General features: G+C 46.5%; 2 protein-coding genes and 2 long non-coding RNA genes across 5 annotated transcripts; 2 read left to right on the top strand and 2 right to left on the bottom strand.

The window, feature by feature from the left end:
• Nucleotides 1-315: 315 nt before the first annotated feature.
• LOC120654901 (external alternative NAD(P)H-ubiquinone oxidoreductase B1, mitochondrial-like) lies at nt 316-1,787 on the top strand. Of its 2 annotated transcripts, none has more exons than XR_005667213.1 (2): nt 316-981; nt 1,222-1,787. XR_005667213.1 is itself a non-coding variant. In XM_039932581.1 (2 exons), the coding sequence occupies exons 1-2, from the start codon at nt 510-512 to the stop codon at nt 1,426-1,428; spliced, it is 474 nt and encodes a 157-aa protein (XP_039788515.1). In that variant the 5' UTR covers nt 411-509; the 3' UTR covers nt 1,429-1,787. The 2 variants fall into 2 exon arrangements, 1 of the variants encoding a protein (XP_039788515.1); XM_039932581.1 differs by having other exon boundaries at nt 411-776.
• Nucleotides 1,788-4,504: 2,717 nt separating this feature from the next.
• On the bottom strand, nt 4,505-4,922 carry LOC120653922. Its single transcript, XR_005666895.1, has 3 exons — nt 4,895-4,922; nt 4,642-4,744; nt 4,505-4,558 (listed from the first exon to the last, which is right to left on the bottom strand). It is a non-coding gene; the product is annotated as an uncharacterized LOC120653922 (long non-coding RNA).
• A 6,806-nt stretch (nt 4,923-11,728) lies between these two features.
• On the bottom strand, nt 11,729-13,490 carry LOC120654899. The gene is made up of 2 exons (XR_005667212.1): nt 12,969-13,490; nt 11,729-12,580 (listed from the first exon to the last, which is right to left on the bottom strand). It is a non-coding gene; the product is annotated as an uncharacterized LOC120654899 (long non-coding RNA).
• A 5,127-nt stretch (nt 13,491-18,617) lies between these two features.
• On the top strand, nt 18,618-21,214 carry LOC120654898 (gallate 1-beta-glucosyltransferase-like). Its single transcript, XM_039932580.1, has 2 exons — nt 18,618-20,429; nt 20,685-21,214. Exon 1 carries the CDS (start codon nt 18,853-18,855, stop codon nt 20,329-20,331), a length of 1,479 nt encoding a protein of 492 aa, XP_039788514.1. The 5' UTR covers nt 18,618-18,852; the 3' UTR covers nt 20,332-20,429; nt 20,685-21,214.
• Nucleotides 21,215-21,442: the final 228 nt, after the last annotated feature.

Raw genomic sequence — 21,442 nt, 5'->3', positions numbered from 1 at the left:
GCGCTACATTGCATTGTGCCCGAACTCGAGTACTCACAGCATTACAAAGACAATGTGAGGCGACGACATTGCAATCGATATGATCATCAAACTCGAGCTGCGGAGCAGGTAGCTAGGTAGCTTTGTTTGCAAGGCCGCCGCATCCTGCACATTAATTAATATAAGGTCAATCTTAGGTCAGTCTCAGTGCTAATGTCATCACAGTATCATAGGCTTTAAATAGTGTGACACATCAGCAAAAATGCTGATTTGGCAAGAAAGTTAAAAGGAAAGAGACTAGATGAGGATCATCACCCTGACCCGTCCATGGGAAAAAAAATGGGGTGCGCCCCTTGCGCACGGACGCTCCCGTGCGCACCCAGCCCCGATGCCGTTTCTTTAGGATCTGACGGATGGCGCAGTGAACGGCTCGGCTTTCTCGCAGGGATCGACTTCCGCGTGACCTCGGCTCGTTGAATCGAATAGCCGCCCGGCTCCGCTTCATTGCTCCCGGCTTCTCCAATCGAGCCATGACGCTCCAATCATCGGCAACGGCGGCTGCGGCGACGGCGGGAGGCTTTGCGGCGGTGCGGCGAGCGAAGAGCTGGTGGAGCGGGAGAAGAGCGGCCTCGACGCTGCCCACTCCGCGGCGGACTCCGGCCGCTTCCATCCGCCGCGACCCTGCTCCCGCCGGTGCCTCCGCCCCAGCGCGCCGGAGCCCTCGCTGCCGGCCGTCGCACGCGCGAGGCCCTCGCTGCCAGCCGTCGAGCACCCAAAAATTATTGTTTGCCTTCTCTGTTAGTTCAAAGTGACACCTGCGTCTAGCTTGTTCTGTTAGAAAGGCAATTGTGTGTATCAGCCTTAGTAATAAACTGTCTAATTTGCTCTACCAAAAATTTCTGGAGTTATTGCTACTACTCTTGAGTTCCAAACTGCCAGATTTCCTAAGTTCAAGTTTTCAGTCATATTCCTTGGTCTGTTGTTAGATGCTTCATCAACAAGGTCATGTTAATTCCGACAATCCTACTCATTGATTACTTCTAGATATTGAATACAAATATTTGTACAAAATAAATTTCTTCTTGTGTCAGCTAGTACTTGTTTATGTGCTTACATATTTATTGAGCTGTATTAATTGATTTTCAGGAAGTGTCTGCAATATTCAGAGTAGCAGGCATAAACTAGCACTTGTTTAGAGTGTTATTAGTTCTTACATATTTATTTGGTCATTAATAATTTCAGGAAGATGTTGCTGCCATATTCAGAGTAGCAGACAAGGATAACTCTGGCACTTTAACTGTGAAGAAAATAAAAGATGTTCCTGGAGACATCTGTGAGAGATACCCACAAGTGGAGTTGTATCTTAAATCCAACCAAATGAAGGGCTTCCATGATCTACTCAAGGACTCGGATGGCAACTCCAAGGAGTTGAAAGAACTGGACATTTAGGCCACATTTTTCTGTTGCATTTTCTGAATATATCCGTGCTGTAATAGTACTCACTCTCCTAACTGATAGAACTCTGAAGTGATTTCACCAAAGGAACTCCACAATGCACACAAAAGGATTACAAGCTCCATATTACAAGCTCTGAAATAAGCAATCAGATAACAGGTTCCATATTACAAGCTCCAAATTATAAGCTCTGAAATGGTGGGCAAAATCAGGAATCTATGTATCAGTGACAGTTCTGAAATCTGACACTTTTCTTATATAGCAGCTCACCTTTTCCATAATTTATTTTAGAGATTTCAGTGGTTGTAATATGGAGCTGCCCACTGCCATAATTTAATTTCTTGTCTTTCATTTATGATGCTGTTTTAGACTTTACTATTCTCTGAATTTTCTGATTGTGAATAGTAACCTCTACTCATCAAATTTGAAGATTTAATTGAGGTGCTTAGGGTCTGAGTTTACAAAACAATATGGTTCATTTCATGAGAACATGTCTACATAGATTCATCAAAATGTAACTTCCTAACAGCAGCTTGCGTTGTAGCATCTTGATCAACTCCCATTTAGAGACTTGTGTACCCTCCTGGTATGTATGGAGGAGCCATTGCAGAAGGATTAGCAAATAAATTGAACGGGGGCATTGCGACATTAGTATATCCACCTTGGATGAATGGAGCATTCATGGTTGAAGATGCCCCAACATTACAATCCTGTGTTTACGACAAGAAAGTGTTCATAAATCATGCATGTAATGGAATAAATTTTGAAAATAGGTATTGTCTTACAATTATTTGGTTTGTCTCAGCACGTTCGTCTCTTGCTTCAATATCATCATGTTCCAGATCGTCACCTACAATGCAAAATATATGATAAACAAATATTTAGAAAAAAATTTACACTAGAACAAAAGGCATTTAACAGTTGGATACCTTTCTTCTGGGCACCCTTCTTCTTCTTCTTCTTCTTTCCTGGGTTCTTCTCAAGAACATTTTTAAAACGTGTCTCCTTTGGACCTTTTATGACTGGAGGGATTCTGAATGATATTACACCATTTAGTGGATCTCGGACACATTCATTTGGAGTAGGGGAAATCTCATTGGATTTATCATGCATCTCACTTAGATAAGTATCCGCTTCCAAGTTCAAGTCATGCAAGGCTTTCTGGATTTTATCAAGTAGTTCTTTTGATGACGAACACTTCAATGCAAGAGATGTGGCCTGTCGAGATATAAGTGTTGCCTGTGCATTCAAATCTCCCTCCTCGGATTCTTGTTTTGTTTCAATATAAAATCCACTTTTAGCATATTTTGTCCATCTAGACAGTATATATTGTGATGGCAAATTATATACCCCATTCATATTGTAGACTCTAAGAGCATGTTTGCATAATAAACCTGAAACATATAGTTCCAAATTTAAACAAACAATATTTCAGGATACAAGATGCAATTTAAACAGCTTGGAAGATAATACTTAACATACCTATGCATTCAAACATCCGGCAAGAGCATGTAATAGTCGAATCTTCTTTATTCAATACTACTGTTGCCCCACGTTCAGATTGCATATACTTAACAAAGAATGTGGAGTTTGTCCCATTACCTTCCAACAATTCACAAGACAACGTAAATTGTTTTTTAAACTCTTCCTCAAAATCTGAATACATTCTCCTCGTATATGTTTCAGCTGCAGTTTTCAACATTGGCAGATTTGGAATGTAGCAAACTGGGATCTTTCGACGTGACTGAAAATCAGCATCCTTCTCATTTGACCTTAGTGTGACTATAACATTTTCACATTCTACAAGGAGTTCTGAAAGACCAAGTTTCCTACGAAATGTTTTCTTGAAGACATTGTTCATACCTTCGCTCCTCTGGGTCGAGTGCATGTCTGCTGTAAATGAGTCACGGTATACCGCAGCCCACTTTGCCCTCAAAGCATATAGGTTTGACATCCATGTGTTATCCTCAAGGTTGTATTTAGCCAACAATTCATCCCATTTCTCTGTGAAGTAAATCTCTGCTCTGTCTTCATAGATACAACTTTTGAAATCCGCCCAGAACTTGTTGAACTTGTTAACTGACTTGTCCTCTGCCTCGTCCTCTGCCTTGTCCTCTGCCGCTTTAATTATAGGACCAAGATGTTTGACAGCATTTTGGCCAATATGCCACAAACATAGGCGGTGGGCTGTGTTTGGGAATACATGAGCAATTGCTGCTGCCATTGCCGCGTCTTGATCTGTGAAAATTGTGCTTGGGTGCTTTCCAGACATTGCTTGAAGAAAGGACTCAAATAGCCAAACAAATGATGGAATAGTCTCGTTGAACATGAGTGCACACCCAAAAATTATTGTTTGCTTGTGATGGTTGGTGCCAAGAATTGGAGCAAAAGGCATTTCAAACTTATTTGTTTGAAATGTGGTGTCAAAGGACACAGCATCACCAAAGCATTTGTAATCCATGATAGACTGACCATCTGCCCAAAAGAAATTTGCTATATGACCAGTATCCTTGTCCACCTCAACTGCATAAAAAAATGTTGGGTCCTGGGCTTGTTTATTTCTCAGATATTCAGATAATGTTTGTGCATCATTGCCTTCTAAGTACTGTCTGCGCTCGCGACCAATCTCATTATAGCAATCCATCTTAGTAAATGGTACTTTGTCTTCCCCTCCATAATGCTCCTTCATAAAATTGAAAACTTGGGATGGCTTCATTCCAGACCGCCGTGCCTGCCCAATTAATTTTCTATCTGCCTCTATAATCTCTCGTTGGGACCTCAACTTATGTATCTTATTTGGACTGGCAAGATAATGGTTGTGCTCTACTACGATCTTTTGCACAGTCCATACATTCTCCTTGCTGATACTAAACTGGACACGAGCATCACAACCGGTCCTTGTAATATCTTTTTGTGATGCCTCATTTTTCCGAAGTCCTTGGCCACTGCAAACAAAATATTTCTGAGATAAACTATCATCTGATTTGCGGCGCTTCGTCCTGCTCTTTCTAACACTGACGCCAACAAGTCCAGCATAGGTATTGTACATCTCATAAGCTTTTTTCTCACTGTCAAAAGTCATTCCAACTTTAGGTGCCATCTCAGCATATTTATCAACCACATCCTGTACAAATAATTATCAATTAAAGGTCTAACATAACAAAAAATATTAGATATCGTTTGTGAAGTTTGTTACTTTTATTTTACCTCATTTGGTACTTCAATCTCCACTGCTCCAACATGTGGTATTTGTTGTTCCTCTTCTCCACGATCACAAGCAACATCATGATTCGCAGAAGGAGCATTTAATCTACATTTGGAAAATTGATAGTGAGGTGTAATAATAAACCCTAACAATCATGAGGGATCGCAGGAGCTTCCTCAGGGAGTAACAACATGGATCAATAACCAAGACATGGATGGGGATCATGATGAAGCGAGGAGCAGCCACACAAGTTACCTGAGGATCGACGACGACAGAATAGCTTACTCGCGATCGCCCAGGGACGTCGCGGGCACGCCGCCTTCTGCCCTGTCGGTGGCGTGGCCGTCGCCGCCTGCTGTTCCGTCGACGGCATGGCCGTCACTGCCTTCTGCTCCGTCCGCGGCGTGGCCGTCGCCGGGTAGGGCTTCGCAGCGCAGCCCTTCTTCCATAGTTGAGATGGCACCTATTCCGGCGCCACTGTTCCGCCGTGGGCAGTAGTGCCGTGCTGCCACACGATCACCGGCTGGTAGGGCTTCGCGGCAACACCCTTCCGCCCCGACCGCGGCGACGTCAACCTTCCTGGATGGCTGCTGTACGTTGCTGACGGCCGCCGCAGCCTTGCGTCCTCCTCCTCCTGCCGTTCGCTTCTGGGCGCGCCTGCACTACGGCGGCCTGCGCGTCAGCTAGGGCTGCGCTGCACTACTGGGCCGATGATTGATGATTGGAGCGTCATGGCTAGATTGGAGAAGCCGGGAGCAATGAAGCGGAGCCGGGCGGCTATTCGACTTAACGAGCCGAGGTCACGCGGAAGTCGATCCCTGCGAGGAAGCCGAGCCGTTCACTGCGCCATTCGTCAGATCCTAAAGGAACGGCATCGGGGCTGGGTGCGCACGGGAGCGTCCGTGCGCGAGGGGCGCACCCCATTTTTTTCCCGTCCATGGCTCGGTTGCCAAGCCAACGACCCGGGAACGACACTGTGACTGAGACCGGTCTTCGTATCATCCGGATCGCATGCTCCCAGCTCCACCGCCACCCCAAACCTCCCCGGCTTGCTCCACTCCCACGTCTGGCTCCCACCGCTCCACCGCTCCCACAACTGCTCCCACCGCTCAACCGCCGGCGCCGCTCCAGCGCCTGCCGCTCAAATCCCCCTGTGCCGCCGCCCAAATCCCCCTGCGCCGTCGCTCTAGTGCCTGCCGCTCAAATCCCCCCTCGCTTTTGTCTCTCCCAGCTCGTCTAGTGCCTCCAGCACCTAGTTCAACTACTGCACTATCAGCGAGGACGTGAGGTGGCACTGGTGGTGGTCGTTGTGCTGCTCCTGCTCCCCCAAGTCCGCTTCCACTGCACCGGAGCTCTCCATTCGGAAGTCTTGCCTGTGAGGCGGCGTGTGAGACAGGGAAAGGGAGCAAAAAGATCTGCGTGCAGGGAAGCAGGGGTTATTCACCTCGAGACCTTTTTCATTTTTGTTTGTTTTGTGCGGTAATATCAGTTTGGATTTTGTTCTTTTTTCCTCTCGGGGCTGATTAGCAACAAAGATAGTGTTTGCTAATGCAAATGAATGTAGATTCAGATCACATTCTAATCAGTGTTTGGTAATGTAAATGCTTAATTTGGTGATATGCCAACTCAATTTTATTTGCAACCAAAACTTGATTTAGTGGCAACAAATGAAATTGGAAGTACACTTGCAGCAACTATAAGTTCTACATAGTTCACATGGTATATTTGATCACAACTTCTCTAAACAATTAAATGCTGCAACTTATCTATGAAACTGTGCACTGAGAGTGGTAGTTTCATTCTAGTGTCAAGCTGACGTGGCTCTTTTGATAACCATGTGATGACACTATGCATTGAGACTGGCCTTAGCAGAAATGTTATAGAAGTGTCATGAACATTAAATGTCATGCCACATCAGTAAATTTGTTGATATGGCAGAATTATCTATGAGGAGAGAGGATGAATTTCATAGGATATGAGGAGAGTATTTCAACATAACACGCCTTCGGCATAGTTATCTAGTTCCCAGTTCACAATTACCATGAAACCCCCTACTAAAAACTGGGATAATGAGTAATGACTGGTTTTGTTGTTAGTGCTATATTTTAAAAAAAATTCTCCGTCCACTTTTGAAAGCTATATTTTAAAAACTCAAATGTTCAAAAATGATAGAAATCTAGGGCTATTTTCATCATCCCAGCTTGATCTTGGGCCAATCCATTAGGACCCAAAAGACTTTCTACCTTTTTTCTGCTCCTGGAATTAGCTATTGCTTGGAAATAAGCAGTATTTCTATCCCCCTCTAAAATATCCCTATCTCTAGACCTCTGTCTAGCTTTAATTTCTTCTAAACCCCAAATTTTATCTAATTCCTTAGCTATATGATCTAGTCTCTTGTGTTCATCCTCAGACAACATTCTCAACTCGGCTTCACTATCTAGGAAATTATACTCTAAAGAAAGTTCCACTTTCTCCTTGTTCATAGCTGCCACCTCATTTGCAGCCCACCCTCTCACCATTTTCCTAAAGAGTCTGATTCTAAATTGCCAAACATCCAAGCTATTCTTTTCTTCACAAGGAGTGTTCCAAACTTTCTTAACTAGGTCATGAAAAGACTCTTTTTCTAGCCACCATTTCTCAAAACAAAAACATTTTTTTCCAAAGGACATGTTATTCCCGGAGTCAAGAACTAGAGGATTGTGATCACTAGGTAATCTATCTAAAGCTTTCACTCTTACTAGGAGGAAGGCAATCTCCCAGCTGGTTGAAACAAAAATTCTATCTATTTTGGCCATAATCAGATTTTCCTGGTTATTGGTCCAGGTAAACCGCCTATTCCTAGCATCTAATTCAATCAGGGCCCACTTATTCACCCACTCATTAAAGGCATCAGCCCATTTATGATTGATGACCCCATTACTCTTATCGCTACTGAATCTTACAAGGTTGAAATCTCCTCCAATAAGGGTAGGGCCTCTCCACTTAACCATGACTCTATGTAGCTCATCTAAGAAAGCTTGTTTGCCTTCCTCATAAGGAGAACCATAAACGATCACCAGCTTCCAACTAAAGCCGGTTTTTAAGTCTGATAACATGACACTGACAGAGAACTTAAGAATCTCACACACAGTTAACTTGAATATATCTGAATTAGCTCCCACTAAGATACCACCAGCCAAACCTGTAGCTGGTAGGTAGGTCCACTCAAAGGGAACAATTCCAGTAATGAATCTAAGAAGGCCAGGACTAAAGAAATCCTTCTTTGTCTTTGAAACACCAACAAAATCTGTGTGAGACTCTCTAATCCTACTCACTAGAGCAGGAATTCTACCCAATTTTCCCAGGCCACGAATATTCCAAAGAAAGCCTATCATTTAATACTTTTCTTATAATTTCTTCTACCTACTTCTATTTTTCCTATCCTACTGTTAGCTGACTTCTCAGCAATTTCTGGCATTATATTAACATTAGCAGAACTAGAGCATGGAAGTCCTTCCACACACCTCTGAGACTGGCCAGCCTCATGTTGCTCTAAAGAGTTTACCTCACCCTCAACTTTTTTGCAGATAGTACACCCATCTACAAAGGACTCATATCTGCTAGATTCCCTATCCTCAAGACTACTAAAATTGGTGTTTTTCCTCCGGACTACCTTCTAAAACAGAAATATTAACTACCTTAGCAACAGAAATAAAATCATCCCTAGCCAGGGTTTTGGTAGTAGAAAATTTTTTACCTTTAGATGGTTCAGGATCCCACTTCCTTTTAACCTCTTGCGCTCTGTCCAACATTGGCTTGTTGTTGTGCAGATTTCTTTTACTCTTTCTTACAGCCTGCACCGGACCCCAAGAAGTTGTTTTCTTCCTTCTCTATTTAGTATCCTTCATCTGGTCATCACCAATCAAAACCTCCTTCTCTGAACCCTCTGTTTTCTCATCATGATCAACTTCATTCTTATATGCTACATGGTCTTCAGTCATAAAGTATGTTTCTTGATTCAAAGAATAGACCCAGTCAACAGGCAAAGCCATCATCTCTTCTTGATCTGCATCCTCAAAAGTATCTTCCCCGGTGTTCTCTACTTCAAAGTCTCCCAGCTCCATCGCCTGTAGCAAATTATAGCACTCAGGCACACCAGTAGCATGCGAACTTAGCTCCACATCATGCTGCAAAAGATCTGACAATCTGCAAACATTTTTTGACAGACTTGGATCCACTTTGACCCACTCCAGGATCAGCAGATTTGCCATTTTGTTCTTTTTCACTTGTAGCTTTCTGGTTATGGGGGGCGTCTCCCTCCCCCACACCACTTGGTTCGTCACCAAGTAAGTCATCCTCCTCCATATCTTCATCGCCTTTACCATCTCCCCCATCATTGTCATCACCATCCTCATCTTTTCCCATTCTCTGTGTTTGGTCTACACCCTCTGCAGTGAAATTAATCAGATAGAGCTTATCCCCATTTCCATCACCCTCTCAAGGGGACTTTTCTTGGGATTCTTGCACTTCAGTTTCACCCTTATCACACTGAAAGAACTTGCGAACAGTGATTGCCAATCAACCTCAGCCAATTTACCTAAGCATGAGGCAATCTCTCTAACACTGATCCAGTCACACCACTTGGGTGGAATACCTCTGATCTGGACCCGCACATCAACCAACTTGCCTATCTCTACCATATCCCTATCTCTACAAAAAAAACTATATTGCATTTATTATATGACAAGTAATGTTATTTTTCTTAGTTATTGTGTTAAGATAAAATATAGTTATCAAAAGTGAACGGATGGAGTACAGTATATTAGGCATTTGTGTGTGGGTCAGGTCAGGTCCGGTCTTTTGATAGCACTAGAACATAATGCGCGCGTTGCGCGCTCTATCATGATCAAAATAACAGAAATTATAAAAAAATATATCTGCCCAGCATCATATGCATCAAATAGATTTATGTAACTTTGTAACATAATTGAACATAATATTTAGGGGCTTTGGCGTCTCGCCCCTGTTTCGAAGTGAAATGGTGATTTTGCCCCTATTTTTTCAACATTGCAAATTTACCCCTGTTTTTTTGGAAAGGAAGGTAGAGTTTGCCCCTATTCCGTGAAAGGCAGCTAACGATGTTAAAATTGCTTTGAAAAGACTAATTTGCCCTTGCGGATTTGCCCCTACTATTATCTGAATTTGGTGATTTTACCCTTGTTTTGAATATAACAACATTTTTACAGGTCTGAAACGAACTTTCTCTAACAAATTCAAACCAGATTTTTATATCTTGCAAAAATGACCAAAATTTGATAAATTCTTCAAAATTTTGGCAGCAACATAACACAACATAATAAGTTTAAGTTCACATAACTTGCATAACACACATATATGTCCATCAAAAGCAACAGATGACATTCCAGCATGTTCAAAAGGAGGTACCATCATCTGTGTGATTCAACCTACAAATCACAGTACACAAATATAAAGTTAGCTGAATCTGTCTTGAGGCCACATCTAATTCGTCCTAGAAACTGATTTCAATCCAAATGATTTGAATCACAGCATTGATATTACCTTGATTCTTCCATGATTGCCTGCTGCTGTCTGCTACGACTACGAGTGCACTGCTGCCTCTCCTCCCCTATTACTGCTGTCGCTGCCTCCTCCTCCTCCCTACTGCTGCTATGCTGGTTCTGCTGCTCCGCTCTGCATGCGCAGGCACGCGCAGGCCCGCGTCGCCCCCCACGCACGGCCGCCCTTGAGCCGCTCCGCACGCGCACTCGCTCAGGCAGCTACGGGCCCGCGTCGCGCCGCCCCCGCCGCGCCTGAGGGCCCGCGTCGCGCCGGCCTGGCGCTGCGCCCGCCGCGCCCGCGGGGTCCAGCTGACCTGCAGATCCGCCCGCCTCCTCCCCTTCTCACTCGCCTGCGCTCGCAAATCCGCCCGCCTCCTCCCCTGCCCACTCGAGTTCCATGCCCGGGATTGGAAAGAGGTGTCGGGCTGTGAAGAGAAAGAACAGAGATGAGGATAGAGTTAAGGGTAGAAACATCTTTTTCCATAGCTATCAGTTTTCCTTCAATTTATTTTAAATATTTTATTGAACATACACCTAACGGTGTTAAAAAGAGGGGCAAACGGAGCCTTCATTTCAATAAAGCAGGGATAAAATCGCACAACTCAAAAAATGAGGACAAAATCACCATTCGAGATTGAAATAGAGGCAAAAACGTCAAATTCTCTAATATTTACAAAACCACACAACCTATCTTCACAAAACCACATATTGCGTGAGCTACTGAACTCAAACTTATTAATCTGCTCATAAAAACAGCAGAATGTATTATTAAACTCGTTAGAGTTCATATATATTGGCATCTCAAGTAAAATGCTCTGATTTAATTGGATAGTATAATGACTTCGTTATTAAACACATCATCATTGTTACAAACGGGAAAAACTTCATCATGTCTTCTTGTCCCATATAGACAAGCACCAAGATATTTCAGATTTAAACTGCCATCCAGTGTAGGAAAGTGTTGATGGGATGCAGAGTCTATAAGGGCAATTTATACATTTAGATAGCAGTAAATAGAAAAGAAGTCAGTATGAAAAAAAAGGAAAGCAGAAGGAGCTTTCTTTTCGACAACAGTAAGGAGTTTCTGTGTGAAATCCTAAGGAGATTATGTATGAAATCATTCATAGATATTAGCCGATGATGCCATCCATCAGAAGTGTCATGATTCAACCATGCATCTGAAACAAGGACATATCGTGATGGAGTAGAGATAAGAAACAAATAACGTAGAAGGAGCTAGAAGCTGATTTACTTTCAGAAGGAAGATCATGTTCAGTACTGAATGGTGAATGCAATCGGCCAATCTGCAATAATTCCCATGCCACAACCTAAAAGATATGTGCATGAATGCATCCTTGCTTGCAATGCAAATGTAAAGGAAAAACTTACCAGAAACATGTATAACGAAGTATGAGGATCTAGGCAACAAGTAAAATGGTGCAAAGGGAAAACCTAGAACATCTAGCATGCTTCACCAGTCGTACCAGGCATAAACATTGGAAATAATAAACTCATTTGCCAAACGCCCACATTTGCAGGAAAATCATATGCAATTTAGAACAACTGCACAAGACTGCATTCATATTTCAGATAAGCTCTTGAGCTTCAAATGCCAAGTTGAGAAACAATAATTGGTGCCATGCCTTTCAGCTTTGTAACCACAGCATCAAGAACCATTGTGGTTGTTACAAACAAAAGGTAAAAAAATGGAAGTATGTCAAAAGCTGTTTTTTTGAAGACAGGAAACAAATTTGTCTTCTATAGTTAGCCCACAACTTAAAGAACAACAAACGAGAAGCTAGCTAATTGTGCCTCAGGGTGGATAAATCGGAATGAAAAACTCATACACAAGAAAGATAGATATTCCATCATTGCTTCCTGTGCTTGCTTCCGTGATCATATCGCAGAAGGCGTCTTTTCTTTAGGGGAATTTACTTGAATTACCAGCTGTCAAATTGATTACCACAGCCTGTGGAACATAGGCAACGCAGGCATGAACACATGCAACACTCTAGCACACAAACGGTGGTAAAAAAATCATCAAAGTAGCTAGCTACGCTCATCCACTTGCCTGGGCATGCAGCATGCTGTCCGCCTGTCCGCGGGGATGAGTTCCGGGGCCGTCGCGCCCATCGCGCTGGTGCCGCTCCCTGACACGGCCGAAGTGTCCTGTCCCTTGAACGCCAGCAGCCGATTGCACACGGCCTGCTGGGAAGAGCTAGCTGGGAGCACGGGGCATCCTCAGATGCAGACCCGCTCTAACTGGCTCCGAGGGGATGCCTCCTATGAGACTGTGGAAGAACTCTGGCCATCGCTCATTGCAAGGAGGGAGGGAGGCTGCCGCTACGCATCGTGGTCGCCAGCACTGCATAGCTGCCTTTCCCTACTGTTAGAAGCGACGGCGAACAAGACGATGAAAACAGCAAAGATCAAACTTAAAGAGACACAAGAATTTAACGTGGAAAACTCCTCTAATACGAAGGGTAAAAACCACGGGCGCCAGCCAGCAAGAACTTCACTATATCGGGTGTGTGTTTACAGCGCCTAATGGCGACTTACAAGAGCAATAATCGAATTGATGTTCTCCGGTGAAGCCTATGGGTTAGATATATAGGAGAGTCATATGGTCTCCTCAACTTCTACTAGCAATATGGGATTAAAAGTTTGCACCGCATGGGCCTTTGGGATTTATTTGGAATAACTGAAATACTTAATGGGCCAAGCCCAAATTCTAACAATCTCCCACCAAAATTTGGATCACAATATAACACCTGCCTCAGGAACCACCACAGATGCTGCCGGAGGAGGTCAGGAGGGAATTCTTCGTGTTCAGTTGCAGACGAGCCGCTGCTTGAGGATGCCAGATCTCGAGCAGGTAGCGCCGTGTTGACTGGATCTAGAGAGATTGGGTAGCCGCTTGCTCATGGGAGCGCTGTCGGTGATGAGAAGATCGGGTGGAGCTCGCGACGGGGAGGCCTGGTCCAGCCGCCACACCTCACAGGCCTTGAGCTTCAACTATTGGCTGACTGGTGGACCGTATGCAGCCTCCGCAGCACCAAATCCAATCGAGCTTGCTGTCGCCGACTCGCCGCAGCTTCTGCTCCACTTTCCGTTACCGCAACACCGGACTGCTGCTCGACAAGAACACGAAAGGAAGGAAGTGATGGCGGTGTTGTGCCAGAGTGGGGTGGGGAGTCAGCGAGATGCACACGGCGACCAGCGGCGGCGGGGAGGGAGAGAGAGAGAGTAGAGGAAAGAGAGACGAATGTGGCTAGGGTCTCTTTTTTTCTCCAGCCAGTAGCAGCCTTGTCGCTGCATGTGGGGCAAAATTCGGCCAAGAGCCCAAGACCCACCGTTCAGCAGCTAGTGTGGTGTAAAGTTGTTTTTTTTGGCGTGCAACCAGAGCGTCCGCGTGTGAAGACCAGCAGAGTATTCCACAACGTGGCGCACTGTGAATAAGGTGTCGTACATGTCGTATCCGTAAAATGCTCTCACGCGCCGAGGAGGCACCTATCTTTAAGAAACCGATTTCTTTATTGTCAGCTTAGCGACCACTACTGCACCCGTACCGCACATAGAGACACCGTACCTGGCGAAGTAGGAACCTGCTGCCATAGTGCCATCCCTAGCTGGGCCTGGTATGCCCAACGGATCGGAGGGAGCGGCCACCGACCAACGGCCCGGCATTCGATTGGGTCGCCGCCGAAAGGGGTCGTCCCGCACCGTGCAGTGTCCCGGGATTCTTCTTCCCCGGCAGGCGTGGCTTTTGAGTTTTGACCGGCCGGCCAGGGCCAGCTGCAAATCTATCTCGGCCAGCTGCAAGGTGGTGGTGGGTGGCAATGGCATGCCAGGCGCCCCCCTCTCTGCATCTCGTGGACAGGAAATGAGGGTGCGAGGGAAGGGGCTCAGCTTTTATATTTGGGGGGAGCCTGCCGCCCCCCTGCCGGGCGGGCGGGTTGCCTGCCGCCCCTCCACCGGGCGGCAGGGGGGCGGCAGGCTCCCGCCAGGGGCTTCCGTGCAAAAAAAAAATTATGTTTATTTACATGTAAGTCCTTGCCGCCCCCCTGCCGGACGGTAGGGTATAAAACTGTAAAATGTGAAACCGAAAATATATTTATGTAAAAAATATTTTTTTAAAAAATAAAAATAAAAAAGCCGCCTCACACGGATACATACATGATGGAGGGCTTGCTGCCTTTCGCCCGCAGGGATCGGGCAAATGGATGTGGGGGATTAAATTTTAGTTAACATTTAAAAATTTTATTTAAAGTATATGAACACATCCAAGAGACTCTCTATATTCAAACTAATTATTAGAAATAAAGATTTTGATGGAAAAATAGCATCCAAGAGCTTCTCTGAGTTGTTATCCAAATATAATCATCATCTATTTCGGATTTCTCACTAGCCAAAGATAGATAATGAAAATGGCTCTCTAGAGTGTAATAAGATATAGAAAAGTTGTTGGAGAGTGAAGATGTATAGAAAACGATTTATATATATATGACTCTCCAAATGATGATTTAGAGAGTGAAATTTAGAAAGACTCTTAAAAATGCTTATAGGTTCGAAGTTTAGCCGATCTTGCTTGCTGGGACGGAACTGGTCCTTGCCCCTCATTAGTCCCCCACCAAACAAATTACAGCCGCCTACTGGATCGTCTTAGGGCAAGTACAACAGTTTAGACAGCTGCTGTCTTTTTGTTACAAACAGACAGCTGAACAAACAGCTTGTACAATGGGTTGTCGGTTTGGCTGTCTGTAGAGTGATTAATTCATCTTTTGACACACAAACTCACGGTGATGTACTGCATAATTGATATGTGTAGCTATTTTGTTGCATAGATGAGAGAATACACAATACATTCAAATAATTCATATGAATCTTATATATAACATATTAAATCATAATATGTATATAAATATTAATTCGCATGGCTTTTGTAGCAAATATTAAGCCACCTATAACACATTAAATCATAAAAAGCATATAAACTAACAGAAAACATAGCAAACTTATTTTTCTCATACTCTACACAAAGAAAAAAGATGAAAAAAATGATTTTTGCAAATTTTTTATTTTTCTGTAATTTACTAGACATTTCTCATTTTTCAAGCAGTAAGTAAGAAAGACATTTAAAAAGTAGAAAATAAACACTTCTCGAGAGTAATGGTTACAATTTTGGAATGTAAATCTAAAAAGGAGTCTAACAAACTTTGTTTCATATTTTTTTGGATCAATACATAATTTAATATGCATTTAAACACCCTAGCACAAATAAATCTATAGATAAAAAAACAGGAAAATAGCATGGGTATTCATATTTTTTAAATGTAAAGCATCACAAGACAGATCCAACAAAATAAGTTTGAGATCATTTGGACCTATATTTATTTTATTATGAATTTCACAAAATTATGAACATACAAGTATTACTAAGCATCCTTACTTGCTAGCTTGTACTGTGCATCTCCTTTTATTTGGCAATTCTCGCGCGCCGACGGATCCTGGTCTCCGGCGCCTCCCCGCAGCGTTTTCTCCAACGGGCGGCGAGTTGTTGCTCTGGCCTGGGAGCACGCGCTCGGCTCGTAGACGAACGAGACGCCGAGGCTGCAGTAACTCTGCTTGCGCAAGGGGGGTTCTGCAAATTTGCACTGCATGTCTACAGGTCTCGCCGACCCGTTGTACCTGCCTTATACTAAACCTCACCTACCGTTCGGGTTCTTAGATTATATTTTCGTTTACTCTATCTATTTAACAAGTTCTATTACCCCTAAAGAAATAAGTTGTATTATTTTCCTATCGGTTTGTACTTTGTAGGCACGCAATCTACAGTATCGTACTTTGACTAACGATATTCCATACAAAAAAAGACAGCACTAATAATAAACAAAAAGGTTAGGTGTTGACGTGTCACGAAAACACGCTTGACGATGAACGTACCAAACTCATCACTAAGCAATCTAGTACTGCCGGTCTCTAGTAAGTTGATGACGTGATAGCGGAATAGTCAGCCATCCTAAATTCCTAAGAAACAGTTGGTCCAATCATGCATTATACAAATATAACTAGACTATGGCCTGTGCATTTGCACGACTAGTATTGAAAATTTAAAATTTTGCATGTCATTGTATCCTTACTATTTTTTAAAGATTATACTATTTATTACCATATATCATCCTATTCATTATCGTAAATTATATCTTATTGTTGGTTAAAAAAATTCAAATATGATCTACCTATAATAACAATTTGATTTGTTGAGCTTTAATAATATTATACATATAATTATTCTTATTTTCTTTTTATTTTGATTGATTATTGTTAGCATTAGTTTTTATTAATAATATGTTTGTAACTGATACATAGCTAAATGATATTTTATATTTAATTTTTCATAATGGTATTGGTGGTGATTTTTAGTTAGGCACACGGGTATATTAGTCTAATTTTTATTGTAATGGCAGTGGTGGGTAATTTTTATTTTTTAGTTTTCTTCAATTAATGTGAGAATTTCTAAATTTTGAGAGCAAACATGGAGGTTTCGTTTGTTTGCTAAATAATAACATAATAGATAGATGGGGGCGAGCCTAGCTAAATCTTCCGATGGAGCCCCACATGGCAACTGAACCGGCGGCCAGTACACGGCAGGCCATTACACGGCAGGCGCACACGACAAACCAAGGTAACTAGAATCGTTGTTCCAGTCCATACATTCGATGGGAACACGAAACAGGCATTGCATTGCTGCTAGCTAGCTTTCTCCTCTTGTTCCAAGAAAATGCATGCTAGCTCAGCAAATTAACAAGAGTTGGCGTCGCCATCGTGCAGCTCTAGACTATGCCCAACGAATATCGTCCTGCTAGCTATGTCCAGAAGTCGCCATTGACCCGAGGTATGGTGATCGATGATAGCAACAGGCCGGATAGATGTCGAGCTAGCTCTAGACTGCTAGCTAGCTTCAGCCGCAACGAAGAAGAAGAAGAACATCGCGGCACGTACGATGGAGCGAGCGAGCTGTGCGGCGCTCGGCGTGTGCCTTCCAGAAGCACGCTCGTCGTCGTCGTCGGATCGGAGCAGATAGATATAGAGTCGCACACGGAAGGGCGAGGGGTGGTGGTGCCGTTGGCTCTCTCGGTAGCGGCCAAACGGCGCTGCGTCACTGCTGGGCTCACCGCGAGGCGGACCCATGCGTGCGTGCGGCGGAACCGGCGATGCGATGCAAGAGCAGCTAGGTCACAGCCGCAACCACAAGGAAAAGCCCAGCGCAATCCTACAACTACAAGGTGAACGGCCAGCGCCGGTGTCGAGCCGATGTGACCAACTGGCGTGACGTGCTTGTCGTGTGCCTGGATGGCATGGAGTTCATTTTATATACCCTTTTGGTGGATTCGTCGTCTGTGTAACTTCCGGTGACTACATATGGAACCGTTGGTTGTTCATTCTAGAGATTATACATTCTAGAAGCTGCAGGTATTGTTTGGAGCATCTTTGTTCAGTTTTGAATATGCCAAATTTATAAGCCTGATTGGTTGGATGCTAATAATTATTGCCAAGTCAAAGTCATTTAGATATTCATCGTCATTTGGTTTAGTGCTAAAATATGGCAACCAATACTTTTTTGTTATCCTATGAATGGTCCGCCAGGACCGTTTTCTTGTAACCTTCTTCTATATCAATAGAGATGGTGTAATGTGTCGCCGTTCGTTAAAAAAAAACAAGTTTCTAACTTGCCATAATTTTGGCCAAAAATATTGAAATGCCAACTTTTTCTTTTTAAACTAGCAAATGTATATATGTTCAGGGAATATATTGGATGTAATTCTAAGAAATGTTGCAGCGTGAGAGTTCAATAGAGTTCTTTCATTCGGCAAGTATTATGGTGTGCTATAAGTAGGCTAAATGCTGAGATTGAGGAGAGAGAAGATGAAAGAGAGGAGAAGTGGGTTGTTAGCTTACAGCCAGTTTTGACACAAGAACTAAAAAAATTATGAAATACATAAGTGTACCATATATTAATTGTGGAGAGCTAAACCACTATACAATTGAGTTAAAAGATAAACTGCAAAGATTCTTGCAGTCAGCAGCAGGCTAAATTATTAGCCTTGCTCTTATGCTACCAATGGATGGGCGAGACTTCTTGCTTTCTTTGATTCGTTATTGTTTTTGTTCTGCATATGTTCACATTTCTTCAGCTGTGTAGCTGACAAACTACGTACTAGAAAACATGTTTTGCGATTTCGCTTTAGGTCGGAGCTATTTTATTTTACTGCATCAGATGATCGTGTGAATTGTGCAAAGCATTATGTGACAAACAAGGTCACGAGTCCCAGCTAGCGTTTCTTCTTCGACTGAACAAAGAGAGAGGAGCCAACTTGGATCCCTCTAGCTTCGCGACACACACAAGATGTATATAGCCTCCGATGCGAGCCGTCATCCTCTGTCTATGTTTGTAGCGTATCCGTGTCACCTCAGACGTCATCGATCACGCCCAGCAGGCCATCTTCCTCTCCCGTATAAATGTACAAGACCAGTAGCCTTGTACAACTACGTTGCTTATAAGGAGTTCGATCGAGCAGCTCGGAGAAGGCCGACGACGACCAAGAAGAGGCCGATCCGACCCTGGGAGCTCGCGCGCGCACACAGTACGCGGCCATGGGTGAGGAAGCGGCGGCCGTGCCCCCCGCCGTGGCGGCAGCGGCGGCCCCGCCGCACCTGCTGCTGATATGCTTCCCGGGGCAGGGCCACGTGAACCCCATGCTCCGCCTGGCGAAGCGCGTCGCGGCCAAGGGCCTCCTCGTGACCTTCTCCTCGTTGGCCAGCGTGGGCGCGAGGCTGGCGGCCGCCGCGGGGGTGTCGGCCGGCGGCGACGGCGTGCCCGTGGGCCGGGGCCGCGTCCGGTTCGAGTTCCTGGAGGACGGCGACCCCGGGTCCCACCTGGACGACCTCATGCGGCACCTCGAGACGGCCGGGCCCCCGGCGTTCGCGGCGCTGCTGCGGCGCCAGGCGGAGGAGGGCCGGCCCGTGGCGTGCGTGGTGGTGAACCCGTTCATGCCGTGGGCGAGCGACGTGGCCGCCGGCGAGGGGATCCCGACGGCGGTGCTGTGGGTGCAGTCGTGCGCGGTGTTCTCGCTCTACTACCACCACGTGCACGGCCTGGTGGAGTTCCCGCCCGAGGACGACCCGGAGGCGCGGTTCCAGCTCCCGGGCCTGCCGGAGATGTCCGCCGCCGACGTGCCGTCGTTCCTGCTCCCGTCCAACCCGTTCAAGCTCCTCGCCGACGCGATCATCACGCAGTTCCGCACCATCGAGCGGGCCTCGTGGGTGCTGGTGAACTCGTTCGCGGAGCTGGAGCCGGACGTGGTGGCCGCGCTGCCCGGCGTGACGCCGCGCCCGCCGGAGCTCATCCCCGTGGGGCCTCTCATCGAGCTCCAGCAGGGTCAGGAGGACGACGAGGTGCGCGGGGACCTGATCAAGGCCGCCGACGACTGCGTGGAGTGGCTGGACGCGCAGCCGCCGCGGTCCGTGGTGTACGCGTCGGTGGGCAGCGTGGTGGTGCTGTCCCCCGGCGAGGTCGCGGAGATGGCGCACGGGCTGGCGTCAACGGGGCGGCCGTTCCTGTGGGTGGTGCGGCCGGACACGCAGCCGCACCTGCCCGAGGGGTTCCTGGACTCCGTGTCCGGGCGCGGCGCGGTGGTGGCGTGGAGCCCGCAGGAGCGCGTGCTGGCGCACCCGTCGACGGCGTGCTTCCTGACGCACTGCGGGTGGAACTCGACGCTGGAGACGGTGGCGGCGGGGGTGCCCGTGGTGGCGTTCCCGCAGTGGGGGGACCAGTGCACGGACGCGCGGTTCCTGGTGGAGGAGCTCGGGATGGGCGTGCGCCTGCGCGGCGCGCGGCGGGAGGCCGTGCGCGAGGCCGTGGAGGCCGCCGTGGCGGGGCCCTGCGCGGGGGACATGCTCGCGAGCGCCAGGCGGTGGAGCGCTGCGGCCAGGGCCGCCGTGGCGCCCGGCGGGTCCTCGGACGCCCACGTCCAGGCGTTCGTGGACGAGGTGGCGCGGCGGGCGCGTGGTGGCGGGGCGGCTAAGGCCCGGGCCCAGGCGCAGCCCCCTCCCGCCGTCGTCACGGAGGCCTAGCGGAGCCGAGCCTCGAGCCTGAGCAGCAGGTCGCGTCGTGACTTGAGCTCAGAGAGAGGGTAATAGTGCTGGCTAGGGTAAACCAAAGCCACTCGCAGGTACGGAGCCAGGAAGTCGATTTTTTCGGGATCAATCATATAAATTTATATAAAAATTTAATCAAAATTTAAATTTTTAATATAAATTTGAGGACGGCTTGGCCCCTGTCTCTGCCCCTGGCCACGCGTGGCGGTAAAAAAAGAAAAGGTGAACAGTAAATAATTAATCCCGTGGCTGCCGCGGATCTGATTTCGTTTTCACCGTGGTTGCTTTGCCATGGCCATGCGTCATCTTTTTTTTTTTACGGTCGCCAGGCGTCATCTTGCTGCGTCTCGACTCGTGGTGGATACCGTGGATGTCCGTGTGTTGATGGAAGGTTCTGAACTTCTGACTTGTGAGGCGACGACGCATGTGGTCTCGGCGAGCTGCCGCGCCAGCCAAACGAAAGAGCCTGGAAGTTGCAGTCGACTGGTGGAGGTACGGTGTGCCCGCCCCGGACGCCTGCAGCTGCAGGAACGTACGGGGCACGGGTGGGTCGACGGCGACGTGGGCGGCGCGGGCACAAGTGGCGCGGCGCGGCGGTTTTCCGGGCGGCGCCGCCGGGATGGGTCGCGTCAGGCCGGCCGCTCAAGTCTCGACACATGCATGTGACTTGACGACGGTGTAGCTAGCTAGCTAGAACAGGCCCGTCGTCGTCCTCGTCGTCGCCGGCCAACTTTCAAGGTCAGGGAGGCGACGCCCCCGCCAGCCGTGAGGGCAGGGGAACTGAGGGCGGCGCCTCGGACGTTCCATATATACCTAACCCCAAATTTGACTGTTATAAAAAAAAAACCCCCAAATTTGACGTTGCGGCTTGCATTGGGAGCCTAGCAGGGCCGCCGCGGCGGCGCATGAACCCAGCAGGGCTCCGGGAACGCGCGGACCTTGTCAGAGGTGGCGCGGCCGCCGTCGTTCTCAAGCAAGGGTACGGCACCGGTTCGCCCCCCCCCCCCCCCCCCCCCCCCCCAATCATCTGCGACCGTTTACGTACTCAGTATTCACCTGCCGGCAAAAATTATGACAGGTGCAGATT

Source organism: Panicum virgatum, chromosome 1N, assembly GCF_016808335.1.
Source record: "Panicum virgatum strain AP13 chromosome 1N, P.virgatum_v5, whole genome shotgun sequence".
NCBI lineage: Eukaryota > Viridiplantae > Streptophyta > Magnoliopsida > Poales > Poaceae > Panicum > Panicum virgatum.
The sequence above is the reverse complement of the archived record's forward strand: the minus strand, read 5'-3'. Positions and strand labels throughout refer to the sequence as shown.

Coding starts and splice junctions, on each gene's coding strand:
- LOC120654901 (XM_039932581.1), top strand. CDS start 510: ATGACGCTCCAATCATCGGCAACGGCGGCTGCGGCGACGGCGGGAGGC. Junction 777..1,221: donor AATTATTGTTTGCCTTCTCT/GTTAGTTCAAAG, acceptor TAATAATTTCAG/GAAGATGTTGCTGCCATATT.
- LOC120654898 (XM_039932580.1), top strand. CDS start 18,853: ATGGGTGAGGAAGCGGCGGCCGTGCCCCCCGCCGTGGCGGCAGCGGCG.